We start from the raw sequence: 27,050 nt of genomic DNA, 5'->3' as shown, positions 1-27,050 counted from the left end.
GGAAATGGGTGTTATATAAATACAAAATATGTTTACACAAAATATGAAAAGAGCTAATTTGGGAACTTTCGTCTTCAGACTTAAGCTTAATTAGGAATCTATTCCGAATTGCTGCATAATGGATATCACACTTTAGTTTATCATTTATTTGACCCTTCCAAATTCCATCTGTGCTGTATAACACTTTTCCTCTCCAATAGCTTCCTCTCCATCTATTCTAGGTCCTAAATCAGAATGAGCTCCATGTGTTTACTTTTAAAATGTTTTCGTGGAGCTCTGGATGTGCATATGGCTTAGAGTCTTTTTGGAATGGCCGGTGCAACTATTCTCTTGTTTCAAACGCTTTTCGCAAGTGAACTGAAAATGTGGATTCCCACCGTACTAGTAAGAGTTTGTTCATAAAAGCTAAGACTCTGACAACTTCTTGTCTTGGTTATCTTCCCTTTTACTCGCCTACCATTATTTCTAGTAAAGGCAAACTGATGATGGAGTTCCCCCAACAGGGATGGAAGATGAGCTTTTGTCCTGCGACATTAGCCAAGAGACTGCACAGAGAACTTGCATATACTGCAGTGGTGCTTATCTGCTTATACTGCTTCGCTCACCCTTTCCAGTCAGGTGCCAGTTGAGGTGTGGATTGCAGTGAGCTATTATGTGGGCAGGGGTGTCCAACAGTGTAAAGACCACAGAACTGGAATGAGAACCCAGGTGTCCCAATTGCCAGAGCAGTGCCTTAGGCACTAGATCAGCATATTCCTAAATACCCTAGCAGATGAATATTTTTTTTTACACTGTTCTAAGCACTGGGGTAGGTACAGATCAACTGGGTCGGACAAAATCCCTGTCCCACAGGGAGCTCCCAGCCAAAAGGGGAGCGAGAACAGGTAGTAAATCCCCATTTACAGTTGAGGAAACTGAGGCACAGAGAGGTCGAGTGGCTTGCCCAAGGTCCCACAGCAGCGAAGCCGCGATTAGAACCCTGGTCCTCTGACTCCAAGACTGTGCTCTCTCTCCCCACCAGACTACACTGCTTCTTCAGGCAATCCTATGTTTGCTGTTATTTTTCTAGCTGAACAAATTTTGGTAGAAAAGAAAGTATAGGGAGTATAGGATTTGATAAAATTAATTGTTACCATGCATAACTGTTGGTGTCACCCTTCTCGAGTTTAGCTTCATTTGATTGATTATTCATCTATTAAACTCAAATTTCCATAGAAATGGTTCTGATGAAGGATTTTGATAGAAGGTGAATCAATTTTATTGTACAAGGGTATCCCAAATCCCTACAGAATTTCCTACTTCCGGAAAGATCATCCAATAAATATAATTGTTAATTAGATGTTCTAAAGATAATTTTAACCATATTTTCCCTAAATCTGTTCTCACAAAGGAGAGTTAATTTTCCTTCACTCCAGGTTATGCTTTGGGGAGATAGAAGTCACAAGAAAATGCCGTATGCTTCTGTTATCAGTGTCTTATCATCATGCTAGAAGTAGAATTGGCAGATAAATTTATATTGACACATTGTATACACTAGGGATTATAAATCTTCCTATAGGGCTAAATTTGACACAGTGAGATTACTTGAAAAGATTAGTGGAACTTTTTTTTTATAGCCTGTCATCTGCCTCTGATTATTTTTCCGTCATTTGCTAATTGTGCCTATGTTTTTAGTTTAAAGAATTCTTGTTTCACTTTGCAAAATGTTTGCTTTGAATTGGCACCTTATAATAACTAAGATTAGCATTTTTGAAGTAAAATTCCCCTTCACGATGCCTTTCTTCAGTCACTAAAACCATGTTTCAGTAGATCTTTAGAATTTTTGTCCATGATGCTTTATAAGACTTTTGTGATTTCCACACCAGTAGTGAATTGTGGGTGAGTATTTTCTCTTGGTATATCATTGTACTTTCAAATAAAAATGCATGCTCTAACTTGAAATTAATTGGAAACATTATTTGATGTGTTGAAAATACTACATTCATGTTTCAGAAAACACAAATACTCCACAGGGTATTAAGACTGAAAGTCTTTAAAAAAAAAAAAAGCAAAAACCTGAGGTGTATATTAAAATAGACTGCAGCCACGTGATTTTTTATGAAGCACCTCAGCCTGAAAACCTCAGGCAAGGATGTATATAAATTAGAATAAAAACCCAATGGGGTTTAAATATATTTTCTTAATTGTTTCTTGGTTGGATTGTTCTACTTGGGTACATATGAATAGTTGAGGGACAGCTGTAATCCGAGAATATAGAGTGCACTACAATCCTGAATCGAGGTGCTGGTCCCTAAGGACTTTATGTTTATTCTCAAATTAGCCCATATTAGCAACATTTTACCATAAATATGCAGTTCAAAAGATAAAGAATGGAAAATTATTTATTTGAACATGCAGTTTATTAAGGTACATCTGCAGGCTAACAATGCACATTGTGCCGAAGTTTCCTGTGCATATCCTGATCTGTGCTGCACATGTAACTCATGCCAAAGGTAAGCGAATGAATATAGGTCACAGCAAGTACACTCCTCCCTTCCCCATCTACCCTTCCACCCCCTTAAAACAAAAACAGAGTTTTTGAAATGGAAGATTTTGCTGATCATAAATCAGTACACTTTTATACCAGGCGAATAACTGAACTTGCAGAGTTAAAAATGATGTACTGTTTCCAGTGGGGATTTTCCCTCTATTTAAATGAATTATTCTTGCTTAAATCAGATCTTGCTGATTATCTTTAGACTAAATGAAATCACTTAATGCAGATTATATGGGGCGTTTTCAGTTTGGCAATGTGAGGCAAAAAGCAAAACTTTATGAAACAATTCATTGATAAATGGGTTTTTAGTAATGTCTAGTTGTGAAACGAATGCTTTCAATTCAAAGGAAAACAGCCTAAAAGACTCCAGAGTCCCTATAGTAATTATTCTGAGTCTAATTAAAAGTATTATGAAGGTGGAAAGTTTCTTTAGAACTCAGAACCACAGTTCTTCTCAGTCAGTGGTATTTTTTGAACATGCACTGTACTAAGCACTTGGGGAAAGTACAATATAATAATCAATCAATCGTATTTATTGAGCGCTTACTGTGTGCAGAGCACTGTACTAAGCGCTTGGGAAGTACAAGTCGGCAACACAATATAATAGGGTTGGTAGACACAATCGCTCCCCACAAGGAGTTTACAGTCTGAGGAGGAAGGGAAGATTTCTTTGTCTTCAAGGCCTAGATTCCAGTGAGGTCAGTATAGGGAAAAATGAGGATAAGGGAAATTTCAACTTTAGATTTTAATATTTCATTACCAATAAACAGGAACAGTGGCTGAAGGAATTCCCCTAACATCTATCAGTCCAGCAAGAGGGTAGATCAAGGAAAAAAATGTATGTGGTAACTGTCAGTTAGTGTGTAATAACCATCAGAGCTTGCAGTAACATGCTGTGGAGAACAAATTAGCAAGGTCTATTGAGAAGCATCATGGCCTAATGGATGGAACCACGGACCTGGGAGTAAGAAGGATCTGGGTTCTAATCCTGGCTCTCCCAGTTGTCTGCTGTTTGACCTTGGGCAAGTCAGTGACCTTCTCTGTGTCTCAGTTACTTCATCTGTAAAATGGGGATTAAGATTTAAGGATTAAGACATGGATCAAGTCCAACCTAGTTAGCTTGTACAGTGCTTGGCACATAGAAGAGCTTAACAAATGCCATTTTAAAAAAAACAAATGAAAAAACAGGGATGGGATTGCAAACTTTACCAAATGGTGAAAAGGTATTAAAAAGATATTGAAAAATTAAAAGCTATATCATCATCTAAATAGCAGTCTAGAAATGAATAAACTCAGTACCTGAGAATAAAATTACCCTGAGTTTCCAAGAATTTTCTAGAACATCTATGACCAAACGACAATAGCATTCAAAGCACTTCTGAGAATTGACTTCTTAAGAAAACATTTTTCAAAAAGGATGGAGAGCCTCAATTGATGAAAAAGGGGAAATCTTTCAATAAAAACCAGATAAATGCTGTCATTTAATGCGGTCACTCAGCAAGATTGCAGTTCTACCAGTGTCTGGGACAGAAATAATTCAAACCATCAGGTAATAATAAAATAAAAAGGATGCTGAGGGTACTAAAATTCTCAGAGTAAGCTTTGAATGAATTTTGAAAATAGAAGAAAAATAAAGTCCTGTTGAAATCAGCTGTCTCAGAAGTCAGAACTGTTTTCTTTTTTTTCCATTATTCTCAATGAAGCGTCATTATTGGCTGCCTGTGGTATTCTGGAATCATGGTAATAATAAATAATGATGGCATTTAAGCACTTACTAAGTGCAAAGCACTGTTCTAAGGGCTGAGGAGGTTACAAGGTGATCAGGTTGTCCCACGGGGGGCTCACACTCTTAATCCCCATTTTACAGATGAGGTAAACTGAGGCCCAGAGAAGTGAAGTGACTTGCCCAAGGTCACACAGCTGACAATTGGGGGAGCCGGGATTTGAACCCCTGACTCTGACTCCAAAGTCCGGGCTCTTTCCACTGAGCAGTGCTGCTTCTCTGGTACTGGGTAACTAGGATTAAGACGTTTTGATACAGTTGATTGCTCCATTAGAGTACGTTGGGCTTGAAGAGACAGCTAATTAAAGTCTAAATAAAGCTTTCCTTTGACTCTGGGGAGCTGGACTGTATTGATTCATTAGTCATTGGTATTTACTGAGCACTTACTGCATGCAAAGGACTGTACTCAGCACTTGGGAGACTACAGTGCAGCAGAGGTAGTAGACTCATTTCCTGTCCACAAGGAGCTTACAGTCTAGTTTATCTCATTTGTGAATACAGTAGCTGTTAATGATGGGATCATTTCATTTTCCCCCTCAAAGGTGGCTTTGTAATATCCTAAAGTGAATAAAGCTTAGTCAAATAAGTTTTAAGGTATAATAATAATAATGGCATTTGTTAAGCACTTACTATGTGCCAAGCACTGTTCTAAGCACTGGGGTAGATACAAGGTAATCAGGTTGTCCCACGTGCGGCTCACAGTTTTAATCCCCATTTTACAGATGAGGTAACTGAGGCACAGAGAAGTTAAGTGACTTGCCCAAGTCACACAGCTGACAAGTGGCAGAGGTGGGATTAGAACCCACGACCTCTGACTCCCAAGCCTGTGCTCTTTCCACTAAGCTACACTGCTTCCCCAAGGTATCCATGATGGTTCTATTCCTGTATTACCAAAAAATGATGTTGGCAGTACTGATTTAATGGGAAATAAGGCATTAAGAGAAGATGGTTTGTAAACAATTGAAATGCTTCTGTTCTAAACCAGTTGAAAATCAAGATTGCCAAAAGTCATTAGCACCACACAGGTAGCCAGTTTAACCACTTTGTTGCAAACTGATTCCCTTAGCAAAGCTCATGCTTGCCACTCCTATCCCTAATGACTCAGGATAAGCAAACACTCTAAAACAAAAAAGTTCCATAATGATTATTTTCAAAGCATTTCTGCACAGAACCATGTTGCAGCATGGTTGGTTCTTTTAAGAGATATTTTTAAAGGCACTATACTAAGCATGGAGTTAATTCAAGGTAATCGGGCTGGACACAGTCCATGTCCCGCATGGAATTTAGTCTAAATTCCCATTTTACAGATGAGGTAACTGAGGCCAAGAGAAGTAAAGTGACTTGCCCAAGGTCACACAGCAGATAAGTGGCTAAGCCCTGGGGTAGATACAGGTAATCAACTAGGATTTAGGTACACTACACTTTTAATTTGGCTGGTGTGAATCTCTATTTCATCAACCCATAGACATAGTGATGGGTTCCTTGGAAATTCAGGGCTTGGAATCTAGAAATTTCAATCTTTAATTAAAGCAGAGCTCTGATGGGCTGAATTTCTTATGAAAAACGGGTTGGGCACAATGGTGTTAAACAGAAAATTCGCCAACACTTCCAGCACTTTTATTAAAATGGGAGCAGGGCACCAGAAATGCCAGAGGAGAGATTAATGTGGAGCTAGGGGAGGTTATATAGCAAATCCAAGATCATGTATTCTTTATCACATCAATGCCTACCCACTCCTCCACCTTTCCCCCTTCTGAATAAAAGATAGGAAGCCCATGTTTTGATAGGACAAAACCACCACTGTTTATCTCTTTCTTATATCTCTCTCACACCTACTTTTCTTGCTCTTTTTTCCTCACACTTTTTTTTACACCTTACTCTCTTCTCTCTCCCTCTGTCTCCCTTATTCTTTCCTTCCTTTATACCTCTCCTCACTCTTTTTTTTCCTCTACACCCATTTTTTCTCCATCTTTCCTTCTCCCTCCACCTCTTTCCCTTTTCTTTCTTCCCCTCTTCCTTTCTTCCTCCGCTCCCTGTCTCCAACTCTCTCCTATACCTCTGTTCTGTTTCCCTGCCCTTCCACAGACATTGTGGCACAGTCATTATACACAGAATCTCACATATACCTGTTATCTAGGATCCCAAGTCACCATGAGGTTTGGCGGAGGGGTCTGGGTGGGGGGAGAGTTCTTTTAGGGCTTCTGTTTGATGTGGGAATGTGGCCTGGAGGCAGGGGAAGAGTAGAGAGAAAAAAGAGGGAGTGGGTAGTGGGAAGCATCCATCATTCTTAAACTGGTGGGAAGCATAAAGCGTTTCCACATTCTTGGCCCATATGGTTAGGGTGTATATAAAACGTTATCAAGGGATTTCCGGGCACAAGGCAATATCTTTGAAATGATCCTATCAACAATGAGATGTTGATGAGATGTTGATGGCTTATCAATATCAACAATGAGATGAATTGTTGAACTACATTATTTTTTTTTCTGAGCCATTCACCTTCTGTTTAACTACTGCTTCAGTTTGAACGTTGCAAAATTCGTGCTAAACTTCTCTATTTGAGTGCTCTTAGATCAGTAAACGTGACTTATGGGTGGGGGTTGTGAATCTCGTAAGGCATTTATTATGAAATGTAACATTTATTCAGGTGAGTTAGTAGAAATGAGTTTTGAGCCTGGCTTCAAAATATGTCAGTTTTAACTAATTAATTTTTTAGTTATATTCATACTTCCATTAAGAACTATGGTAATGGAAACTAAATTAAGGGGGAAGATGTTTATGAAAATATCTTATTGCAGTACTCATTTTACTGAAGCATTAATGTATTGAGGAATATGTTGCTTTTTCCCTGTCCAATTCCAGGAATATTATCATGGAATATTATCATGTCTCGTTATATTTTTCTGCTAAAGAAAGTTCATCATCCACGAACTTTGATTTATGTTCTATTTTTAAAGTCCTTAACATGGATTTTAAACGTTCTGATTTTAGCCAGATAATAGCTGTATTAGAGTAATTTATCCAGCTTTGGGCTCTTCAACTCTACTTGAAGGGTTATAATATAGATGGTGGGAATCACTTATTCCTCTTCTCCCTTAGGATTCCACAAGAATAATTGGGTTTAAATGGCAGGAGGAGGGATTTAGATTAGCTATAAAAAGGGATTTCTTGTTAATAAGAATTGTTAAGTACTGGGACAAATTCTCCTTCCTTAGAGAGCTTAAAAATAAGATAAATGCCATATGACTAATATAGTTTAGGCAAAGGATTGCCTGGAGATAGAAGGATGGAATAGTTAACCTCTGGGAAAACTTCTAGTTCTCTGACATCATTACAGTCATCTAAAGATTTTACCAGTAAGCACTTAATAAATACCATCATCATCATCACTTTTGTGTGTTGCTCCTATTTTCTAGTCACACTTTTCAGATGATTTCCAAGAACCACTATTCCTTTTGTTGAGTGGTTCATTCTACCTTCAGTATTTTACTGCACTGAACACCAGCTGCTGGATAGTACATTCTATTTGTATCATTGACATCTAAACTATGAATTGCCCAACGACATGTGTAGATCACCTGCACAAATCCCCGAGACTGTCCAGTACAAAAGTAATTCACCCCAAAAGACCGTCGTAGTTCTCTCGATAAAATTCCTGATTTTGTAGTTCCTCAAAATGGAAGTGCTGAATGCTCTGATTCATCTCACCGACTCTGCACTTGCCGGGATGAGGGAGTGAAAGGACAAGGGGAACAGGAGGCAGTGTCAGAAAGATGAAGGGGAAAAGTTTAGAGAGTGATGGAGGGCAGGGGAAACAAGAAAGCAGGGAGATGAGGCAGGAACGGAGGAGAACAAAGGGGAGATGAGATCTGGAGAGTGAAGGAGGAGGCAACACAAAAGCTGGAATTTGGAAACTATCACACACTCTCTCTTGAAGGGTTCCATCTGGACAGAATCAAGTGGCCTGCTTTTCTTGATTTGTTTAATTGACAGTTCTGGTGTATCAGAATGGATCCCCCCCCCCCCCCCCCCCCCCCCCCGCCGCCCCCAGTTCTATCCATTTGAGGTTGCAGAAGCTTTTGTCAGTTCTGCTTTTGACATTCAAAAAAAAAAATGGTGAAAGGTCAGTGATCCAGGAGGGATCAAATTCTGGGATTTGCAAATAAAGACAGTCTCTACCAAAAAGTGACTTGCAGTCTAAGAAGGAGGGGAAGAAGGAAGAAAGAGGGAGGAAATTTAAAAGAAGCTTTAGCTTGCTGAATGGGGCATTTTTTTAAATGACTCAAACAGTCCAAAATTGAAACAATGCATTGCTCCCCAACTTTCCTGGTCATGGCATCCCATTATCTTCATTAGCTCTCATGTATACATCTGTTTATTTGTTATCTGTATAGTGAATTGGTTTGGGGTTTTTTTATTTATAGTCTATTGCTTATTTGGCAGTCAGTCATTTATTGAGCATTTACTGTGACGGTTTGTATGTGCTATTATTATTATGACATTTAAGTGCTTACTTTGTGTCATGCACTGTTTTGAGCACTGGTGTAGGGACAAGTTAATCAGGTTGGACATAATCATGTCCCACATGGGGCTCACAATCTTACTAGGAAGGGGAACAAGTATTTAATCCCCATTTTACAATGGAGGAAACTGAGGCTCAGAGAAGTTAAGTGACTTGCCCACGGTCACACAACAGGCAGTTGGCAGAGGCAGGATTCACACCCTGGTCCTCTGATTCCCAGGTTCATGCTCTTTCTATTAGGCCATGCTGCTTGTCTTCCTGATTAGAGCATAAACTTCTTAGTGTCCAGGACTGGATCTTTTATTTTTACTGGGTGTTCCAAGTGCATAGTTCAAGGGTCAACATCACCCCCTTAATGACTTCCTGGCCCCCCATATTCTTAATGAAGGAGGGGTGATCATGGGCCATATATAGATTAGCCAGTGTTCCTACATCTTTCTCTCTCTTGGGAAGGGAATGCTTATTCACTCTTTGCACTCTCTCTCTTCCTCTCCTTTCCCTCTCTCCTCTCTTTCATCTCTTTTTTTTCCCTCTGGCTCTTTCTCTTCCCTCCCTGCGCCTTCCTGGTATATCCCTGTATTATCACTTTCCTCTCACTCTTCTCATTCTATCTCTAGTTTCTCTCATTTTTCTTTTCCCTCTTTGTGCAGCTACCCAGCAGATAATTTTTTAGCTAAACAACGACTGAACAATACACCTACTGTTCTGTGGGCCTGAGTAGGCACAGCACGTTCAAGCTGGCCTGAAACAGAAGGAAAACAAAATTTCTCCATTTTATTTCTTTGAATCTCAAAGTGATTCAATCTGTCTGCATGACACTCATATATCAAACTATTAGGTTATTTCAGAAGAGTTTACAACAGAGTAACTCAGGCTATGCTTACTGTGTAGAATGAGTCTTTAAAGGCAAAATGATGCTGAAAATGCCGAGATGGACAATGCTTCTTTTATAAAGATGAAAAATACAATTGCTCAATTGTTTAAATTGTTAGAAGGCCATTTATACTGGTTACAGGTTTTTGTTACTATGCAATTATTTTCTTATTTTTGCTAATAATGTCTCTTGGAGAGTAAACTTGCTGTTGAAATGAAGGCTAACATTATCTAGAAAGTTTCAGTGAATTCACATTTTATTATTCAGGACAGCAGCATTAGAATTCTCTTATAGAAGCCTCTTGGAGACCAGATAAAATCCTGTAAGTGTAGTAAGCAAAATAAAGTGAGGCTTCATATTTTATATAAGAAACCTTCTAGTGAATGGGTTTCAATAACTTTTTCTGAATGGAAAAGCATTCATGCCAAAATGCATCTAGTCTTAAACCAAACTGTAAAACTGAATCAAGAGAAGTTTTTCAGTTATTTCAGTCTTTCATTGACCGTAGCCTTGTCTGTGGTTCCTTACTAAATTGTTGAATATTTTGATACTGTCCATTCTGAATGGTGACTTCAGAAGAAGAAAATGTGTTTGGTTCAGGTTGCTCCTTGCGTATTGTTTTAGGGATGACATTCGTACTTTTTGTGACGAGATAAAATGGGATGTAGGGGGAAAAAATAGAGAAAAATGTATTTTGTTCCTCTAGTCCTGCTAAGTTTTTTTAAGTATATGAGCAAAGAAAGGTAAAATATAATGCTTCTCTTAAACTATGAAAGTACTAAAGAAGAGACACTTGGCACCATTTAGTTCACAACATGAGCAGCGTGGTCTAGTGGTTAGAGCATGGGCCTTGGAGTCAAAAGGACTGGAGTTCTAATCCCAGTTCCACCTCTTGTCTGCTGTGTGACCTTGGGCAAGTCATTTCACTTCCTCGGTGCCTGTTACCTCATCTAAAATGGAGATTCAAACTGTGAGCCATAGGTGGGACATGAACTGTGTCCCATCTATTAGCTTGTGACTATCCCTAGTTCAGTGACAGGCACAAAATAAGCACTTAAATGTAAGCTCCTTATGAGCAGGGAACACATCTTCTCATTCTGTTGTATCGTACTCTCCCAAGCTCTTAATATAGTGTTCTGCATATAGTAAGTGCTCAATAAATACGATTGATTCATTCAGTTCATTCAGTCATATTTATTAAGTGCTTACTGTGTGCAGAGCTCTGTACTAAGTGCTTACCATTAAAAGAAATAATAAAGCAGATGCTTTGTGGGGGGCAGGGCTTTTTTATATGGTATTTGTTCAGCATGTGAATTTTTAAGTAAGACATTGATGGCAGCCCCACAAAAGTGTTTCTATTCATTCCTATAAACTGACTTTCTAAGCGATCTACATAGCTACCATGTAGGGTGCGAAAACACAGTGGGTTTTTGTTCAGCCTGCAGATAAGAAACTTAGGATGACTCCTTCACTGCCCCATTGAGAAACTGCATCAGTAGAGACTTTGATCATGACCTTGTTTCCATCCTTCCTAGCCCTACTGCGGCAGGAAGGACAAAAGCAGCGACAGCAGGCCGGCTCCGCAAAACGTAGATTGTCGGTAAGCCTGCCGTAGCTCAGGCGATCACCGTGGCTCCGTTTGTGATTGTTGGACTCTAAGCCGCTTAGAGGGCCAGGGACCATGTCCGATTTCCTTCCTTGTAGTCTTTCCCAGGGCTCAGAACAGTGTTCTTCATATAGTAAGTGCTTAGTAAATACTACTATAATAACAATAATAATAATAAAAACATTATTATATATAATACAATAAATTATCATTAATTAATCAATAATCATCAATTATTATAATAAATAATATAATAGCATTATATTGACATTAATGTAATAATACAATATATAAAATAATATAATATATAATATAATATTATTATATGTGGTAATAATAAATAAATAATAATGTAATATTATTTATGCCATTATATAAATAATGGTATTTGTTAAGCGCTTACTATGTGCAAAGCACTGTTCTAAGCGCTGGGGAGGTTACAAGGTGATCAGGTTGTCCCATGGGGGGCTCACAGTTTTAATCCCCGTTCTACAGATGAGATAACTGAGGCACAGAGAAGTTAAGTGACTTGCCCAAAGTCACAGAGCTGACAGTTGGCGGAGCCGGGATTTGAACCCATGACTTCTGACTCCAAAGCCCGTGCTGTTTCCACTGAGCCACACTGCTTCTCAGCCACGCTACTACTACAACTACTAAATGACCCTGAAAGAGGGGGAGGACAAGGCCTCTAGAGAGGGGATGGAGAGAATCTTGCTCCAGATTGAGGAAAAAGTGATACTGATCTAATAATAATAATGATAATTGTGGTAGTTAAGTGCTTACTATGTGCCAGGCACTGTACTAAGTGCTGAGGTGGATACAAGCACATTGGGTTGGACACAGTCCCTGTCCCATGTGGGGCTCACAGTCTCTATCCCCATTTTACAGATGAGGTAAATGAAGCCCAGACTTGCCCAAGGTTACACAGCAGACACGTGGCAGAGCCTGGATTAGAACCCATGACCTTCTGATTTCCAGGTCTGTGCTCTATCCACTATGCCATAATGCTTCCCAGTAAGGGAGGAGGAGATGACTATCTCTAGGGTGAGAATTTATTCCACTCTCTTCTACAGTGGAAACGGAGGGGACAGATATTTTTGTGGACCATTCTCTCCTGCTTAGACTATGAACCCCCTGTGGGACAGGGACTGTGTCCAGCCTGATTAAATTGAATCTATCCCAGTGCTTAGAACAGTACGTGGTCCAGGTTAAGCACTTAACAAGTACCATAAGAAATACTTAGTTCTCAGCCTTCACTTTTTATTGTCAGACAGTCAGGTTCGTTGGAATCTGGCTCTTTGTGGTTGGAACCAGCTGTTTTGTTTTTTCATCACTTTATCAGTGTTTGTGTAAGCGCTTAACAAATACCATCATTATTATATATTATTATTATTATCTTGCATCAAATGATTGTTCATACCTACTCCCAGCCCCGCAGCACTTACATACACTTCTGTAATTCATTTGTATTAATGTCTGTGCCCCTAACTCTAGACTGTAAGCTCATTGTGGTCAAGGAATGTGAATGTGTCTGTTCATTGTTGTATTCTCCCAAGCACTTAGTACAGTGTTCTGCACAGAGTAAGCGCTTAATAAATATGATTGAATGAATGTTCAAAAGGCATTTCCTTGATTTTTTAAATGGTATTTGTTAAGCACCTATTATGTGTCAGGTATTATATTAAACCCTAGAGTAGATACCTGCTAATCAGTTTAGACACAGTTTACGTCCCACAGGGGCTCACAGTCTTAATCCCCAATTTATAGATGAGGTAACCAAGGCAAGTGAAATGAAGTGGCTTGCCCAAGGTCACACACAGCAGATCAGTGATGAAACCAGGAAGCAGCATGGCTTAGTGGAAAGAGCATGGGCCTGGGAGACGGAGGACCTGGGTTCAAATCCCAGCTCAGCTCTTTGTGTAATAGGAAATACCAGTGGCCTGAGAGAGATTGGATTACAGAGGTATAGTAACATTTAAGAAAATTTAAATTAGGTGCCTTTTTGGAATACAAGCAAGTCAAGGGATGTGGGTTTGGTTGCTAAATGTTGTTTTGAACCTTGGTGATCTACATGCTAGATATATACTTGATTTCAAACCACTTTATAAGCACACAATTTGGGGTTATCACCCCCATTTCAAAGAAATTACAATAAAATCCTGAAGAATAGTGACATTTTTAGCTAGCTGATGATATAGGTAGGGAAGAGAACATTTCACACAAACACTTTCTCTCCTTCTCTATCTCTCTTTCTCTTGCTCCCTCTCCCTCTCTATAATAGGCCAGAAAGCCACCATTTTGTTTCTCTTCAGCCATGATTGGAAACCTAAAGTCTTGTCAGAGACCTTGAATGAGGCAGGTTAGGAGTCTGAACAAAAAGTTTGGGGGGCCATTGTCCCCAGATAGTGGGGCCCCCAGATCTTCCTCCCACAAAGTCACCAGCACTGTGCGTGACGAACTTCATTAGCCATTTAGCCATTTTAGCTTTGGAGACTGCCAAGCCCACTGCAATTTTCTGTTTTCTGACATAAATTTCTAGTGGGATATGATCCACGCAAAGAACACCCCTTCAATAAAATATGTTGCTATTCCTATGCATCACAGGCTCCATTTTGGAAAGAGCTGGAGTTTAGCAAGGAATAGTGTTTCCAGGAGATGGGTTTCTTTGGGAATTAATGAGGGAGCACCTTCAAAATTATTTGTCTCATCTACGCCACCATTGGATGGTCAATACAAAACCAAAGAAGATATTCATGCATATTTTATGGCGCAGAAGCAATCAGTTAGCATTTCTTCCTCTTCACTCTCCAGACATGTGATCAATCAAAGTAGCTGCATAATTTGAATTTCTCTTCCTCCTTTAGAGAAGAAGAACAAAATTTATTGCCTGCGATTTCCTGACTGAATGGTTGTACAAGTAAGTTTGTTGTTTTGGAATAATTAGTATATTGATGATTCCTTGGTGTTAACTTGCCGATAGAATAGTAACACTTGATGAGTAAATGCTTGTTTGTTTTTCTTTTTAAACCCACCGCTATGTCATAATGATCAGTCAGAATCCAAAGAGGACTGATGAATCCTTCACTGAATTCTTCTCCATCCCATTTGTGGTGGATTGGCTAAAGGACCAGTAAGTACCGTCAAATGTATTCCACGTGATTTATTCCAGATTTGAAAACCAAAGGGTAACTAGCTCTTCTCAGTTCAGTGAATAAGCTGTTGAAATCCAACTGGTTTGTTTCATTTGCGGAACAGACCGGCAGCGGTGACCCTGGCCAGTTACTTTCCCTAACTCTTGTCCTACAGGTTCTACTCCAGCCCAGATGAAGGGTGTGGGGGATCCAGAGCAGGGCCAGTTGAGATTGGAAGAGCTGAAAGTCTTTTACTTCGTCACTCTTCTGTCTGACTCCAAGGCAAAGAGATGCCCTGAGCCAGCTGGCTCTGAGTCAATTAGAGCTCATGTGATGTTCATCTTAGAGCCGGCTAAGCCAGCTACAGTAACAGTGGCAGAAGGAAAGGAATGTCTAGGAGATCAGTAGACAGTTGTCCTTCTGGGACCTTTGGAGATGCAGGGCTCAAAGCGTTAACTCCATTGCACCAGTGGGAACTCAGATTCTCCAGGGACCAGCAAGAAGGAAACCAATCATTTTGTCCTTTTGTCCCATTTCTCAACTCTATTTCATCATGCCTTCCTCAAGTCACCGTTCCCCAGTACCCTCCTCAATCCCACCCATTATAACCGGTAGACATTCCTGCCTCACTCTCCAACCCCACAGCACTTCCCCTCACTCCTCCCGGCTGCTCTGTGTCCTCCTGATTCTTTTAGCTACCCGCTAACTCCAATCTATTGTTCTGCTCCATGCCCTGACTTCCTATGCCAATCTCTCCAGCTGTTCCCTGATCCTTGTATGACATCCTCAGCTCTGCATCTTCTCTCCAACCCCTTTCAGCTCTCTAAACCCCAACATTAGAGCCACCCCGATTTCAATTTAATAGCACCATCAGAACGTTTTTCTTTTTCCTTACCATCAATGCCTTCAGCCAGACCACCACTCTCCCCACATTCAAAGTCTTATTAAAGTCTCCTCTCCTCCAAGAAGCCTTTCCCGATTAAGTCCTCTTTTTCCTGGTTCCTTCTCCCTTCTGGGTTGTGTATGCACTTGGATCTGTACCCTTTGGGCATTTAGTATTCACCCCACCCTCAACCTCACAGAATTTATGTGCCTATCCATAAATTATTTATATTCAAGTCTGCCTCCCCCTGTGGACTGTGTGCTGATTGTGGGCAGGGAACAGGTCTATCAAACTCTCCCAAGAGCTTAGTATACAGTGCTCTGCCTACAGTAAGTGCTCAGAAAATAGTACTTATTGATTATTTCTCCACGGGGCCGTAACTATTACTCATACAGGAATCATCACCAACAGTATTTAATGTGTATCTACTGCATGCAAAGTGCTCTACCTGAAAGATCAGAAGTACAGCCTGCAATCCCTGGTTGTGGCTTCTTTCCGCCCCTTTCCCAGATGCTCCATCTCCCTCTCTGTCAGCCAATCGTATTCATTGAGCGCTTACTATGTGCAAAGCACTGTACTAAAGCACTTGGGAGAGCACAATATAACAATAAATAGACGCATTTCCTGCCCACAATGATCCTATCAGCTGTTCATACACACTCATCTGTTAAAAACGTTCCTGAAAACCTTCTGAAGTGTTTCGGAGAGCAGAACAAAAACAGATCACGCCATGAGTATCAGTTGGGATGTACTCTGATTTGGAAAGATGTTCCTAAGCCGCAGGTGAAGTTCAGTATCCGAACAATGTGTCCCATTGAAGGCGAAGGGAACATCGCTCGATTTCTGTTCTCTCTCTTCAGTCAGAAGCATAATCCCATTAGTTTAACACTTATAGATATTTGGGTGGATACAGCTATATTTCAGTTGAAAGAAGGAAGCAGTAAAGAAAAAGCAGCCGTCTTACGTGCCATGAACTCTGCGCTTGGCAAAAGCCCCTGGCTGGTGGGAAATGAACTCACAGTAGCAGACATTGTGGCTTGGTGTGCTCTTCAGCAAACAGGTAGCTCTAATGCTGTGCCAGGCAATGTGCAAAAATGGATGAAATCCTGTGAAAACCTGGCCCTTTTAATGCTGCCCTGAAACTCCTCAAGTAGTTTAAAGGGCATGTGAGACCGGTGTTTTCAGTTTGCCCTGGGGCCCTGATAATGAACTTGTACTGCACTCTTTTTGAGCCAGCTGTATAATAAAAATATCTTTAAACAAAACAAAAAAAACCCAGTGCTTAGAACAGTGAAAGCACTGTAAGTAAGTAGTAAGTGCTTAATAAATGCCATTATTATTATTATTATTACAGTCTAGAGGGGGAGACAGACATTAATATAAATAAATCAATTACAGCCTCCTCAGCCTCTTTCTTAGCCGTGGCCCTCTTCCGTGGCCCTTCCTTCTCTGAGCACAGCCCTCCCTTTGGACTTGCTTGAAGACTCTGTTTTTTGCAGGTGTGCCACTGATTCTTCAATTATATTTATTGAGCGCTTACTTTGTGCAGAGTACTATATTAAGTGCTTGGAAAGTACAATACGGCAACACATAGAGACAGTCTCTATCCAACAACGGGCTTACAGTCTAGAAGGGGGAGGCAGACAGCAAAACAAAACAAGTAGGTGTCAATGCCATCAAAATAAATAGAATTATAGATTCTTGAAATGGCTAATTCTTTCTCTAGCTAGAATAGTCAGTGAGAAAATAATTCTTTTGGAAATGTAAAGAACTTTTCTAATTAAGGGTTCCGCCCAAACCAGCAGTCTCTTCATAGGCAAAATTCTCCTTGTTAAAAATGGTGTTAGTGGGTGATGAATGACTTTTTAAAGGAGTTACTGGAAGCTTATATAAATGTATCCAAAGGAATAAGAGGACAACTATCATTTTTAACATTTTCCCAGAAATAATTTCCACCCTGTTCTACTGAAACCGAAACACTCGTATTTGAGTTAGCTGTAATTAGTTCACAAAAGTGATTCTGCTTCCAGGGCCTTTAAAGCAGAAGATGTAGAAGAATACTAAAAAATTAATTTGATATGGATAAAACTTTCTGTTCTGAAAAATACCATTGAGATTAAAATGTCTGTTGACATTTTCCTTCAATATAACTGAAGAAAAGAAGACTGTATAAAAAAGCCAAAGTGATATGATTGGCCTTTGCTTTGCAGTTAGAGTTGGTGTGTGTGTGTGTATATATACACATATGTGTATGTATGTGTGTATATATTTATAGGACAGTAGCAAACTTTACCTTGAATAACTTCATTTTTAAACCTCTGGTTTTATGCAGCCACATATGTTGAGCCACAGACCTTCTTTTGTTCCAGGAACAGAAAGATGAAGAAGGATACTAATGTAGCTGTAGTTAAGAAGAAAATATAAGGTTTAATCCCAGTTTTATGTGTAAAACTTAAACTGGTATAATGACAATGAGATGTTATTTGCATTTTCGTAAAGGGCTGTTTTCCTTTTCATTTTTACCCATTCTCTTGAGACAGGTTCGATTGTACTCAGCTGCCTTCAGTGTTGCCAACGGTGTCTGTTCTCATCTGGCCAATAGGGATAATTTTGCATGGTTGGCTGCCTTCTTTCTTTCACTCTCCCCCAAACCACCAAGATTCATTGCTCAGTTAGTAAGCCAACCACGCTTTTCAAACCCGTTTTGCTGTCCATTTCTTTCCTGTGCCTCGGCATTTTGCATTTTAGTTTGACCACCCCAGGTTTAAAATAAAATTTCCATTTATAAAAGTCATAAAAGGCGATCATGTGCAACGATCATTGGTTTCAAATGCAGTGGACCGTGATCTGGAAATTTACAAACCAGGGAATGGCTTTGTTAGTTTTCATTTTATTAAGTGAAAGTGTTCGTAGTCTAGTGTCAGGCGTATATTTTTAGCTATGGATAGTCTCATTTTTTTATGGTATTTGTTAATGCTTAGGATGTGCCAGGCACTGTACTAAGCACTGGGGTAGATATGAGCTAGCCATGTTGGGCAGTCCCTGTGCCACATGGGGCTCACCATCCTAATCCCCATTTTCACACAGCAGACAAGTGGGTGAGCTGGAATTACAACACAGGTCCTTTTAACTCCCAGGCCCATACTCTAACCACTAGAGCACACTGCTTCTATTTGCCTTAAAATGATTGAGTAAAAAAGGAATAGTCCTGGGATATTTTGTGCAATTTCCCCCTTTCCTACGTAAGAGTTTTGTGCCTGTCTGCAAGCTATTTTAGGTGTTACCAGGGAAGGAAATTCTACCACTCTTGCCACCCTGTTCGATTGTTTTACAGTTGTACTCTTGAGAGGTCCATCTAGTTAAGTTGACAGGATGGCTCAGTGCAGACCCTCACCACATTTGCAAAAACCGCCCCAAGCCATATCCTGATACACACCTTTCTCCTCTTAATAATTGATGTTATAACTATACACACCTTAAATGGCAAGGGGCCAGGAAAGGTGTGCTGTGTTATTTTCATGGGCCAAGTACACAAGGGATTCTCAGTGTCACATCACTCATAACATCATTAGGAAAATTCATCACTAATAATTGTGGTGTTTGTTAAGCAGTTACTATGTACTAGGCACCCCGAGGTAGATAGACTGTAAGCATGTTGTGGGCAGGGAACATGTCTACCAACTCTGTTGAATTGTACTCTCCCAAGCGCTTAGTACAGTGCATGGTATACAGTAGGTACTCAATAAATGCCATTGATACTATGCAATCAGATTAGACACAGTCCCTGGCCCACCTAGGGCTTGCTATCTAAGGGGGAGGGAGAACAGGCATGTAATCTGCATTATTCAGAAGAGGAAACTGAGGCCCAGAGATGTTAACTGATTCACTCCAGGTCACACAACAAGCAAGTAGCTGAGCTGGGATTAGAACCTAGGGTTTCTGACTCTTCGGCCCATGCTCTTTCTACTAGGTCATGCTGCTCCTCTACTATTAAATTCCTGTCCCTTAGTGAACACTCATTTCTTCTTATCCTGTTCTTGCTGTGACATTAGATTGTAAGGTCTTCCTGAGGCACAGATCTTGTCATTTTTTGTTTTTACAGTTACCTTCCATGCTGTACGGCCATTACCTATACTACTGCAGTGCAGAGATGGAAACTAGCCAGTCACCAGGGTCAGTGTAGAAAAAGAAATCACCTTTGTGTAGATGAAGCCTGTTTTCACCTCTTACCTTCTCCAGGCTAAATAGTCTGAATCCATCTAACATTTCTCAAACGTTTCTCTTTTTCTGCCTCATCCATTATTTTCATTTCTCTCATTTGATAAGTCCTCCAATTTCTCAACAGCTCTTATGATAGAGCTCCTAACCAGTCAGAGTACTGTAGGTTTGGTTGGTTCCAATTTTACTAACTCACGTTACCTACATTCTGTACTCTCCTCTCACACACACCTAAGCTGACCGCACTCTTAAGCTATTAAGTGTCATACTTGTGTCCGATGTAAAATTCCGTTTTTCGTATTAAGACTGTAAGCTTGTTGTGGGCAGGCAATGTGTCCGTTATATTGTTATATTTGACTCTCCCGAGTGCTTAGTTCAGTGTTCTGCACACAGGAAACTCTCAATAAATACCACTGACTGACTAACCGAAGAGAATTGCCTTGAAATATGGCCAAACTCATTTGCAGAAAGATACACACAAAGTTCAGATGGTAAATTGCTGCCTCCCTAACCTTCTGTGCCAAGGGATAGAACTCTTGAAGTAAATAATTAAAACTCAGAATGTCGCTGAAGCAGAGACTGAGTTTTAGAAGGTAGAGGAAAATGATTTAGCTTAGGCCATTGACCCAAAATAAAGAACAGTGGTGTCTTCATGTTATTTCAAGACATCGTATCTGAAGTAACTGAGGTAAATATGAAAATGATGCCCTGAAGTTTAGGGGATAGCACACCACTGTGACACCTTCCTTATTTTGAGTTTTACAGTAAGATGGGAAAGGCTTTTACTTTTGGTATTTTATGAACCATTAAGCGGGCTTTAACTCTAATAGTCTCAATTAACTGCAGGGTAAACTATTAGAGGATTTTGCATTATTGATGTTAAAGTTTGGCTATTAGTCTAGATTGTTTTCAGTTATTTTGCAACTGCGGATTTCCATCAGTACATGCTAGAGGAAAGAATGATTCAGAAGCAGTTAAATATTGTCTTCTTATTTGTTCTTTCTGCTAGCAACCAACCTAGAAGAAGGATAGACTTGTTTTGAGAAGCAAGAGAGGTTTAAATGGCAGTCTCCTCAATCCTTTTCTAGGGTTTGATGTGGGCGGCTTCACCTGCTTCTGCAGGTCTCAAGTTTCTTCTTTTACTTCTAGAAGTGTGAACCCCTGGGTTTATGGGGGTAAAATCAGTGTGTGCGAGGAGGTTTCCTTAATCTAGCAAAACAATAGTCACTTATTGTTATACTATACTCTCCCAAGCACTTAGTTCAGTGCTTTGCACACAGTAAGTGCTCAATAAATACGATTGAATGAACCAGTGAATGAATTTTAAAAAGTAGATGCTTCAAAGCAGTGATAAACTGATAAAGCTATGGCTATAGCACGGCACTGTGAAATGGTCATCATTGAATGGAAAAATCTAATAGGCTGCAAGACAAAGGTGACAGCAATATACATGCCCTTTTTGATAGAATTTTGCTCCTCCAGTTATGATTCAACAATTCACCTAAATCTCCCACCTTGACGCTGCATAGAAGATCGAGAGAACCTATTGGATTCTGCCAGTTGTCAAAGGCTGTGACTCCCCAGCCAGGCTAGAGCAGCCGTAATTCAGCCCCAATTGCTGAATTCTCCGGAGCTTCTGCCTCCATTTTCAAAGGATCTCCTCTTCCCATCACCTGTTCTCATTCCCACCTCTCCTAAACACACGTATTCCGTGGCTACAAAAGTCTCACCATTCTGTTCCGATTCATGGACTGTGTTGGGGCCTTCTGCCGTAGCTGCCATCTAAATTTATCTAACACCCTGCCCACGTGGACAGCTTGCTTTTGGAAATTGCGGTCACTGGGTTACCGTGCGGCCTCTCCAGTGAAACACTGGAACAATGAAACATTGTTTCCAGTGGACGCCCCAAAACACCAAACAATTCCGGAAAGCCCAACGTGGCATCCTCTCCTCTTCTCAGTAGCAGGACTATGGCACTATACCCAGAAGGAAATAAGCAATGCCTTACTGAGTCAGACCAATGGGCCATCCATCCCAGGATTCTCTTACCCTTCCTAGGCCTCCGTTTCTTCATCTGTAAAATGGGATAACATTTTCGTTCTTCCTTGGCTGTGTGACCTTGGGCAAGCCACTTAACTTCTGTGTGCCTCAGTTAACTTATCTGGAAAATGGGGATTAAGCCTGTGAGCCCCAAGTGGGACAACCTGATTATGTTGTATCTACCCCAGTGCTTAGAACTGTGCTTGACACATAGTAAGTGCTTAAATGCAATTATTATCATTATTATTATGAGCCTTAGTGTGGAAGGGGACTATGTTTACTCCAGTGCTTAGTACGGTGCTTGGCACAGAGTAACTGCTTAATGAGAAGTATCATCATCCAGCCTGATTTTGAACCTACTGATATTTTCAATCTGTACAATGTCCTCTAGTAATGAATTCCATATTCTTACTATTAACTGTGTAAATAGTGTTTTCTGTTGCTTATTTCAGTGATTATTCCTTAGCCCTGGTGGTCTAAGCTGTTATCTTGAGTTTGTCCCATCCACACCTTTCTTGCTTTCTTGCAAGCAGGCTATTTGTGATTTTTGTAAACTTCAGTTGTACCTTTCTCTGCATTTATCTTTTCAGAGGCTGAAAAAATGTCAGTATTTTCAGCCTATCTTCTCCAGAAGCTGCTTGATCTCACTGATGATTTTGCTTGCCCTTCTTTCTACCTCCTCCAGCATAATTATGTCCTTCCTAAGAAGAGGTGGCTAGAACTGCACCTGGTATTCCAGATGTGCTACACCATGGGTTTTTTTTTTTTATATTGTTGCAGTATTAGTGGTCATTGAGCCCCCTCTGGGTACAGAGCATTGCAGTCTGTGCGTGAGAAGTACAGAAAAGAGAAGTGATGTACTTCCTGCCCACAGGTAGTTTACACAGGCATAAAAATATTTACAAATAAAGTAAACAAAATAATTGAATGTACCATTGAATAAACATAGATATATGAATGCCTGGGATGAGTATAATAAAGGAGTAGATAAGTGCTGAAGATGTCTGGTGAGTTTGAACCAAACAGGGGTGTTGGAAGCTGAGTAGACTTTTGAAGGATATGAAGTCTTAAGAGAGTGCTTTATGAGAGGAACATTGTGGGGCTTGAAGAGAGAAGGAGTTCCACTGAGATTAAATTTGAATAGACAGTCTAAAATGAAGTCAGTCCTCAGTTTACAAGTCCTAGGGTTGTCTCTGAAATCCTTTGTATAAATGGAAGTTAGTTGTATTTGTGACTTGCTGGAACTCCATTACAGTAGGCTTTTTGCCAGAAATTCCCCAGCTTCCTTCAGAATTCTGGGGTCAGCGCCATCCCGGATAAATGATCTGTTTACATCTGTTATCGCTTTATTCTAAAACATCCTGGGTGCTTTCCTCAGTTTAAGCCAGTTTATTTATAAAGGTACCATTCTGGCACCCATATTGAATTCTAGTGATTATTTCCTGAGAACAAACCCATATCTAAAACGTCACCTCTGTAAGACTTTCACCAATTATACAGTTTCTAAAAGGGGAGTTTGGTTATTGATGTCAAAGTACAAAACTAAGAGGTTGAGGAGGACCCAGATAGTGAAGAGCTTTATAAAGCTCCTTGCAGGGACTCAGAAGGAGTCAGAAGGACCTGGGTTCTAATTCCGGCTCCGCCACTTGTCAGCTGTGTGACCTTGGGCAAGTCACTTCTCAGTGCCTCAGTTGCCTCATCCTTAAAGTGGGGATTAAGACTGCGAGCCCCATGTGAGACAGGGACTGTGTCCAACCTGATTAGCTGGGTGTACCCCAGCGCTTGACACAATGCCTGGTACATAGTAAATGCTTAACAAATACCATAAAATAAAATAAAAATCCACTGAATAATGTGCAGCTCTAGAACCATTTATAGGGATTCCCTAGGATAGCTAGCCCAAAAGAGCCCTTCACCTTAATCCAAGCAGCGGCAGAAGAATGGAATGAAGAGAGGAGACATTTCATCCCAAGTCTCTTGTTGCTAGGGCACACGCTGTCCTCTCAGTTGTGGCAGCTGCCGGGGGAATTTGGGAGTCCAGCGTGGCAGCCTGCCTGCCTGTCCCTCATCGGGAATGTCTCCGACACATCATGGGAAGTGTAAGGGAACACCAAGGTAGATGGAAACGGAGTTTGATACTTGAGGGAAGGAAAATAGACCAGAGGCCTATCATCTGCCCAGTTTTCCCTTAATCAATCAATCAGTCAATGGTATTTCTTACTAGATGATAATACTTATAATTATTATAATAATTATAATTAAATAATTATAATTAAATAATTATTATTATTTAAAAATATTTATATTTACATTATAAATACTATAATGGTATTTATTATTAGAGAAGCAGCATGGCTCAGTGGAAAGAGCCCGGGCTTTGGAGTCAGAGGTCATGGTTTTGAATCCCAGCTCCGCCACATGTCTGCTGTGTGATCTTGGGCAAGTCACTTAACTTCTCTGGGCCTCAGTTACCTCATCTGTAAAATGGGGATTAAGACTGTGAGCCCCACATGGGACAACCTGATCACCCTGTATCCTCCCCAGCGCTTAGAACAGTGCTTTGCACATAGTAAGCGCTTAACAAATGCCAATTATTCTTATTCTTATTATTTATTGAAAGCTTACTAACACAGAGCATTCATTCGATCATGTTTATTGAGTGCTTACTGTGTGCAGAACACTGTATTAAGCCCTTGGGAGAGTGCAGTACAACAATAAACAAGACACATTCCCTGCCCACAACGAGTTTACAGTCTAGAGGGATAATAATTGTTATGGTACTTGTAAAGCACTTACTACGTGCCAAGCAATGTTCTAAGCGCTTGGGTAGATACAGGTTAATCAGGTTGGACAGAGTCCCTATCCTACATGGGGCTCACACTCTTATTCCTATTCATTCATTCATTCAATCATTTATTGAGCGCTTACTGTGTGCAGAGCACTGTACTAAGCACTTGGGAAGTACAAGTTGGCAACATATAGAGACAGTCCCTACCCAACAACGGGCTCACGATCTAGAAGGGGGAGACAGACTACAAAACAAAACATGTAGAAAGATGTCGAAACCATTAGAATAAATAGAATTATAGCTATATGCACATCATTAATAAAATAGAGTAGTAAATATGTACAAGTAAAATAGAGTAATAAATATGTACAAATATATACAAGTGCTGTGGGGAGGGGAAAGAGGTAGGGCAGGGGGGCGATGGGTAGGAGAAGAGGAAAAAAGGGGGCTCAGTCTTACAATACCCATTTCACAGATGAGGTAACTGAGGCACAGAGAAGTTAAGTGACTTGCCCAAGGGCACAAAACAGACATGTGGCAAAGCCGGGATTAGAACCCATGTCCTTCGGACTCCCAGGCTCCTGCTAAAACCACTAAGCCAAGAGTGCCATAGTAAGTGCTTGGGAGAGGACAATATAACAGAATTAGCAGACGCGTTCTACGCCCATAACGAGCTTAAAATTCAATCATGTGGAAAATGGTTGACTTGAACACGGAGGGTCAGCATTTTGGAGCAAAGGCTTAAAAAAATAGTTCAGCCACAGAATTGATTGCTATTTAATTGACTGTGAAAGTTCATAGAATGGAACCCTTATGAATCCTGAAAAAGTGGCAATCTGTAAAGGTACCGTCAACAGTTCCTCCCTTTCCCATTCGATCAGAGAGGATATTTCCTTCTCAAGTAAATCCCTGAATTGAGTTTTAGCAGTTTTACAATATATCTCCATTTGTATGGTTCCTGTCTTTTCGGTGAGGCATGCTTTGCAATTTTAAAATGCACCGTGAGTTCCGTTTTCCCCTCCTAGCTTGAAAGAGTCCATTGAGATTTCCTTCAGAGCTACGAAGGGAAAATTATTTATCCTCTAACCTCATCCCTGCCTTACGCCTGGTTCGAGCTGAACTGTGCTGCTTTCCTAAGTTTTGTGGCCACCAGATCAGCATGGCTTAAGTGGAAAGAGCATGGTCCTGGGAGTCCAAAGGTCACGGGTTCTAATTCCGGCTCCGCCACTTGTCTGCTGTGTGACCTTGGACAAGTCACGGCACTTCTCTGGGCCTCAGTTAAGTCATCCGTCTTGGGGATGGAGACTGTGAGCCCCAATTTGTGTCCAACCCAATTTGCTTGTATCCACCCCCGGTGCTTAGTTCAGTTAGTGCTTAGTTAGTGGAGTCTGAGGTCATGGGTTCGAATCCTGGCACATAGTAAGAGCTTAACAAACACCACAATCATCAGCTGCAGCAGCAGAGCCACAGGTAGCAGCAGGGCTTCTGAATATCAATCAATCAATCGTATTTATTGAGCACTTACTGTGTGCAGAGCACTGTACTAAGCGCTTGGGAAGTACAAGTTAGCAACATATAGAGACAGTCCCTACCCAACAGTGGGCTCACAGCCCTAGGGCTGAGTTGGGCTCATCAGCGCCTAGGACAGTGCTTGACACATAGTAAGCACTTAACAAATACCATCATTATTATTAGGAGTTCTATTTATTTTGTTAATATGTTTTGTTCTCTGTCTCTCCCTTCTAGACTGTGAGCTCACTGTTGGGTAGGGACCGTCTCTAGATGTTGCCAACTTGGACTTCCCAAGCGCTTAGTACAGTGCTCTGCACACAGTAAGCGCTCAATAAATATGATTGAATGAATGAATGAATGAGTTGGAGGTGGGTGTGGTTGAGCTTTCAGTATTTACAGCAGAAATGGAAAGAGCAGTCGCTGGAATCAAGCAGAAACTGGCTGGAACTCAGCAGCCCCCCTCTTGAGTATAAGCTCATTGTGGGCAGGGAATGTGTCTGTTTATTGTTATATTGTACTCTCCCAAGCGCCTAGTACAGCACTCTGCATACAGTAAGCGCTCAATAAATATAACTGAATGAATTGAATGAACGAAAGAGCACGGGCTTTGGAGTCAGAGGTCATGGGTTCAAATCCCGGCTCCATCAGTTGTCAGCTGTGTGACTTTGGACAAGTCACTTAACTTCTCTGGACCTCAGTTACCTCATCTGTAAAATGGGGATTAAGACTGTGAGCCCCCAATGGGACAACCTGATCACCTTGTAACCTCCCCAGCGCTTAGAACAGTGCTTTGCACATAGTAAGCACTTAGTAAATGCCATCATTATTATTATTACTATATCTGATAGACTATTATTCTCCCCCATCTTCAGAACCTTAATAAAGCCACATTTCCTCCAAGAGGCCTCCCCAGACCAAGGCATTGTTTCCTCTTCTCCCACATCCTTTTGTGTCACCCTGACTTGTTCCCATTGTTCATCCCCACTCCGAGCCCACAACACTTCTGTACATATCTGTGTGTCTGTTTATTGTTATATCGTAGTCTTCCAAGCGCTTAGTACATTGCTCTGTACACAGTAAGTGCTCAATAAATATGCTTGAATGAATGAATACCTGTAATTTTATTTATTTTTATTAAAGTCTGTTTCCTCCTCTAG

The 27,050-nt window shown here is 40.6% G+C and overlaps 1 protein-coding gene across 3 annotated transcripts in view; it reads left to right on the top strand.

The window, feature by feature from the left end:
• Positions 1 to 27,050, top strand: part of IQCK (IQ motif containing K) — a 129,042-nt gene that overhangs the window by 19,522 nt on the left and 82,470 nt on the right. For 2 of the 3 annotated variants that reach the window (XM_038763834.1, XM_038763835.1), the window contains exons 5-6: positions 14,186 to 14,238; positions 14,374 to 14,451. In XM_038763834.1, coding sequence (XP_038619762.1) covers positions 14,186 to 14,238; positions 14,374 to 14,451 — 131 coding nt within the window. The remainder of the gene's footprint in view (positions 1 to 14,185; positions 14,239 to 14,373; positions 14,452 to 27,050) is intronic. The other variant, XM_038763836.1, reaches the window with a different exon arrangement.

This window comes from Tachyglossus aculeatus, chromosome 21 (genome assembly GCF_015852505.1).
Source record: "Tachyglossus aculeatus isolate mTacAcu1 chromosome 21, mTacAcu1.pri, whole genome shotgun sequence".
Classification (NCBI taxonomy): domain Eukaryota; kingdom Metazoa; phylum Chordata; class Mammalia; order Monotremata; family Tachyglossidae; genus Tachyglossus; species Tachyglossus aculeatus.
Note: the sequence above shows the minus strand (reverse complement) of the source record. Positions and strands in the feature narration are given on the sequence as shown.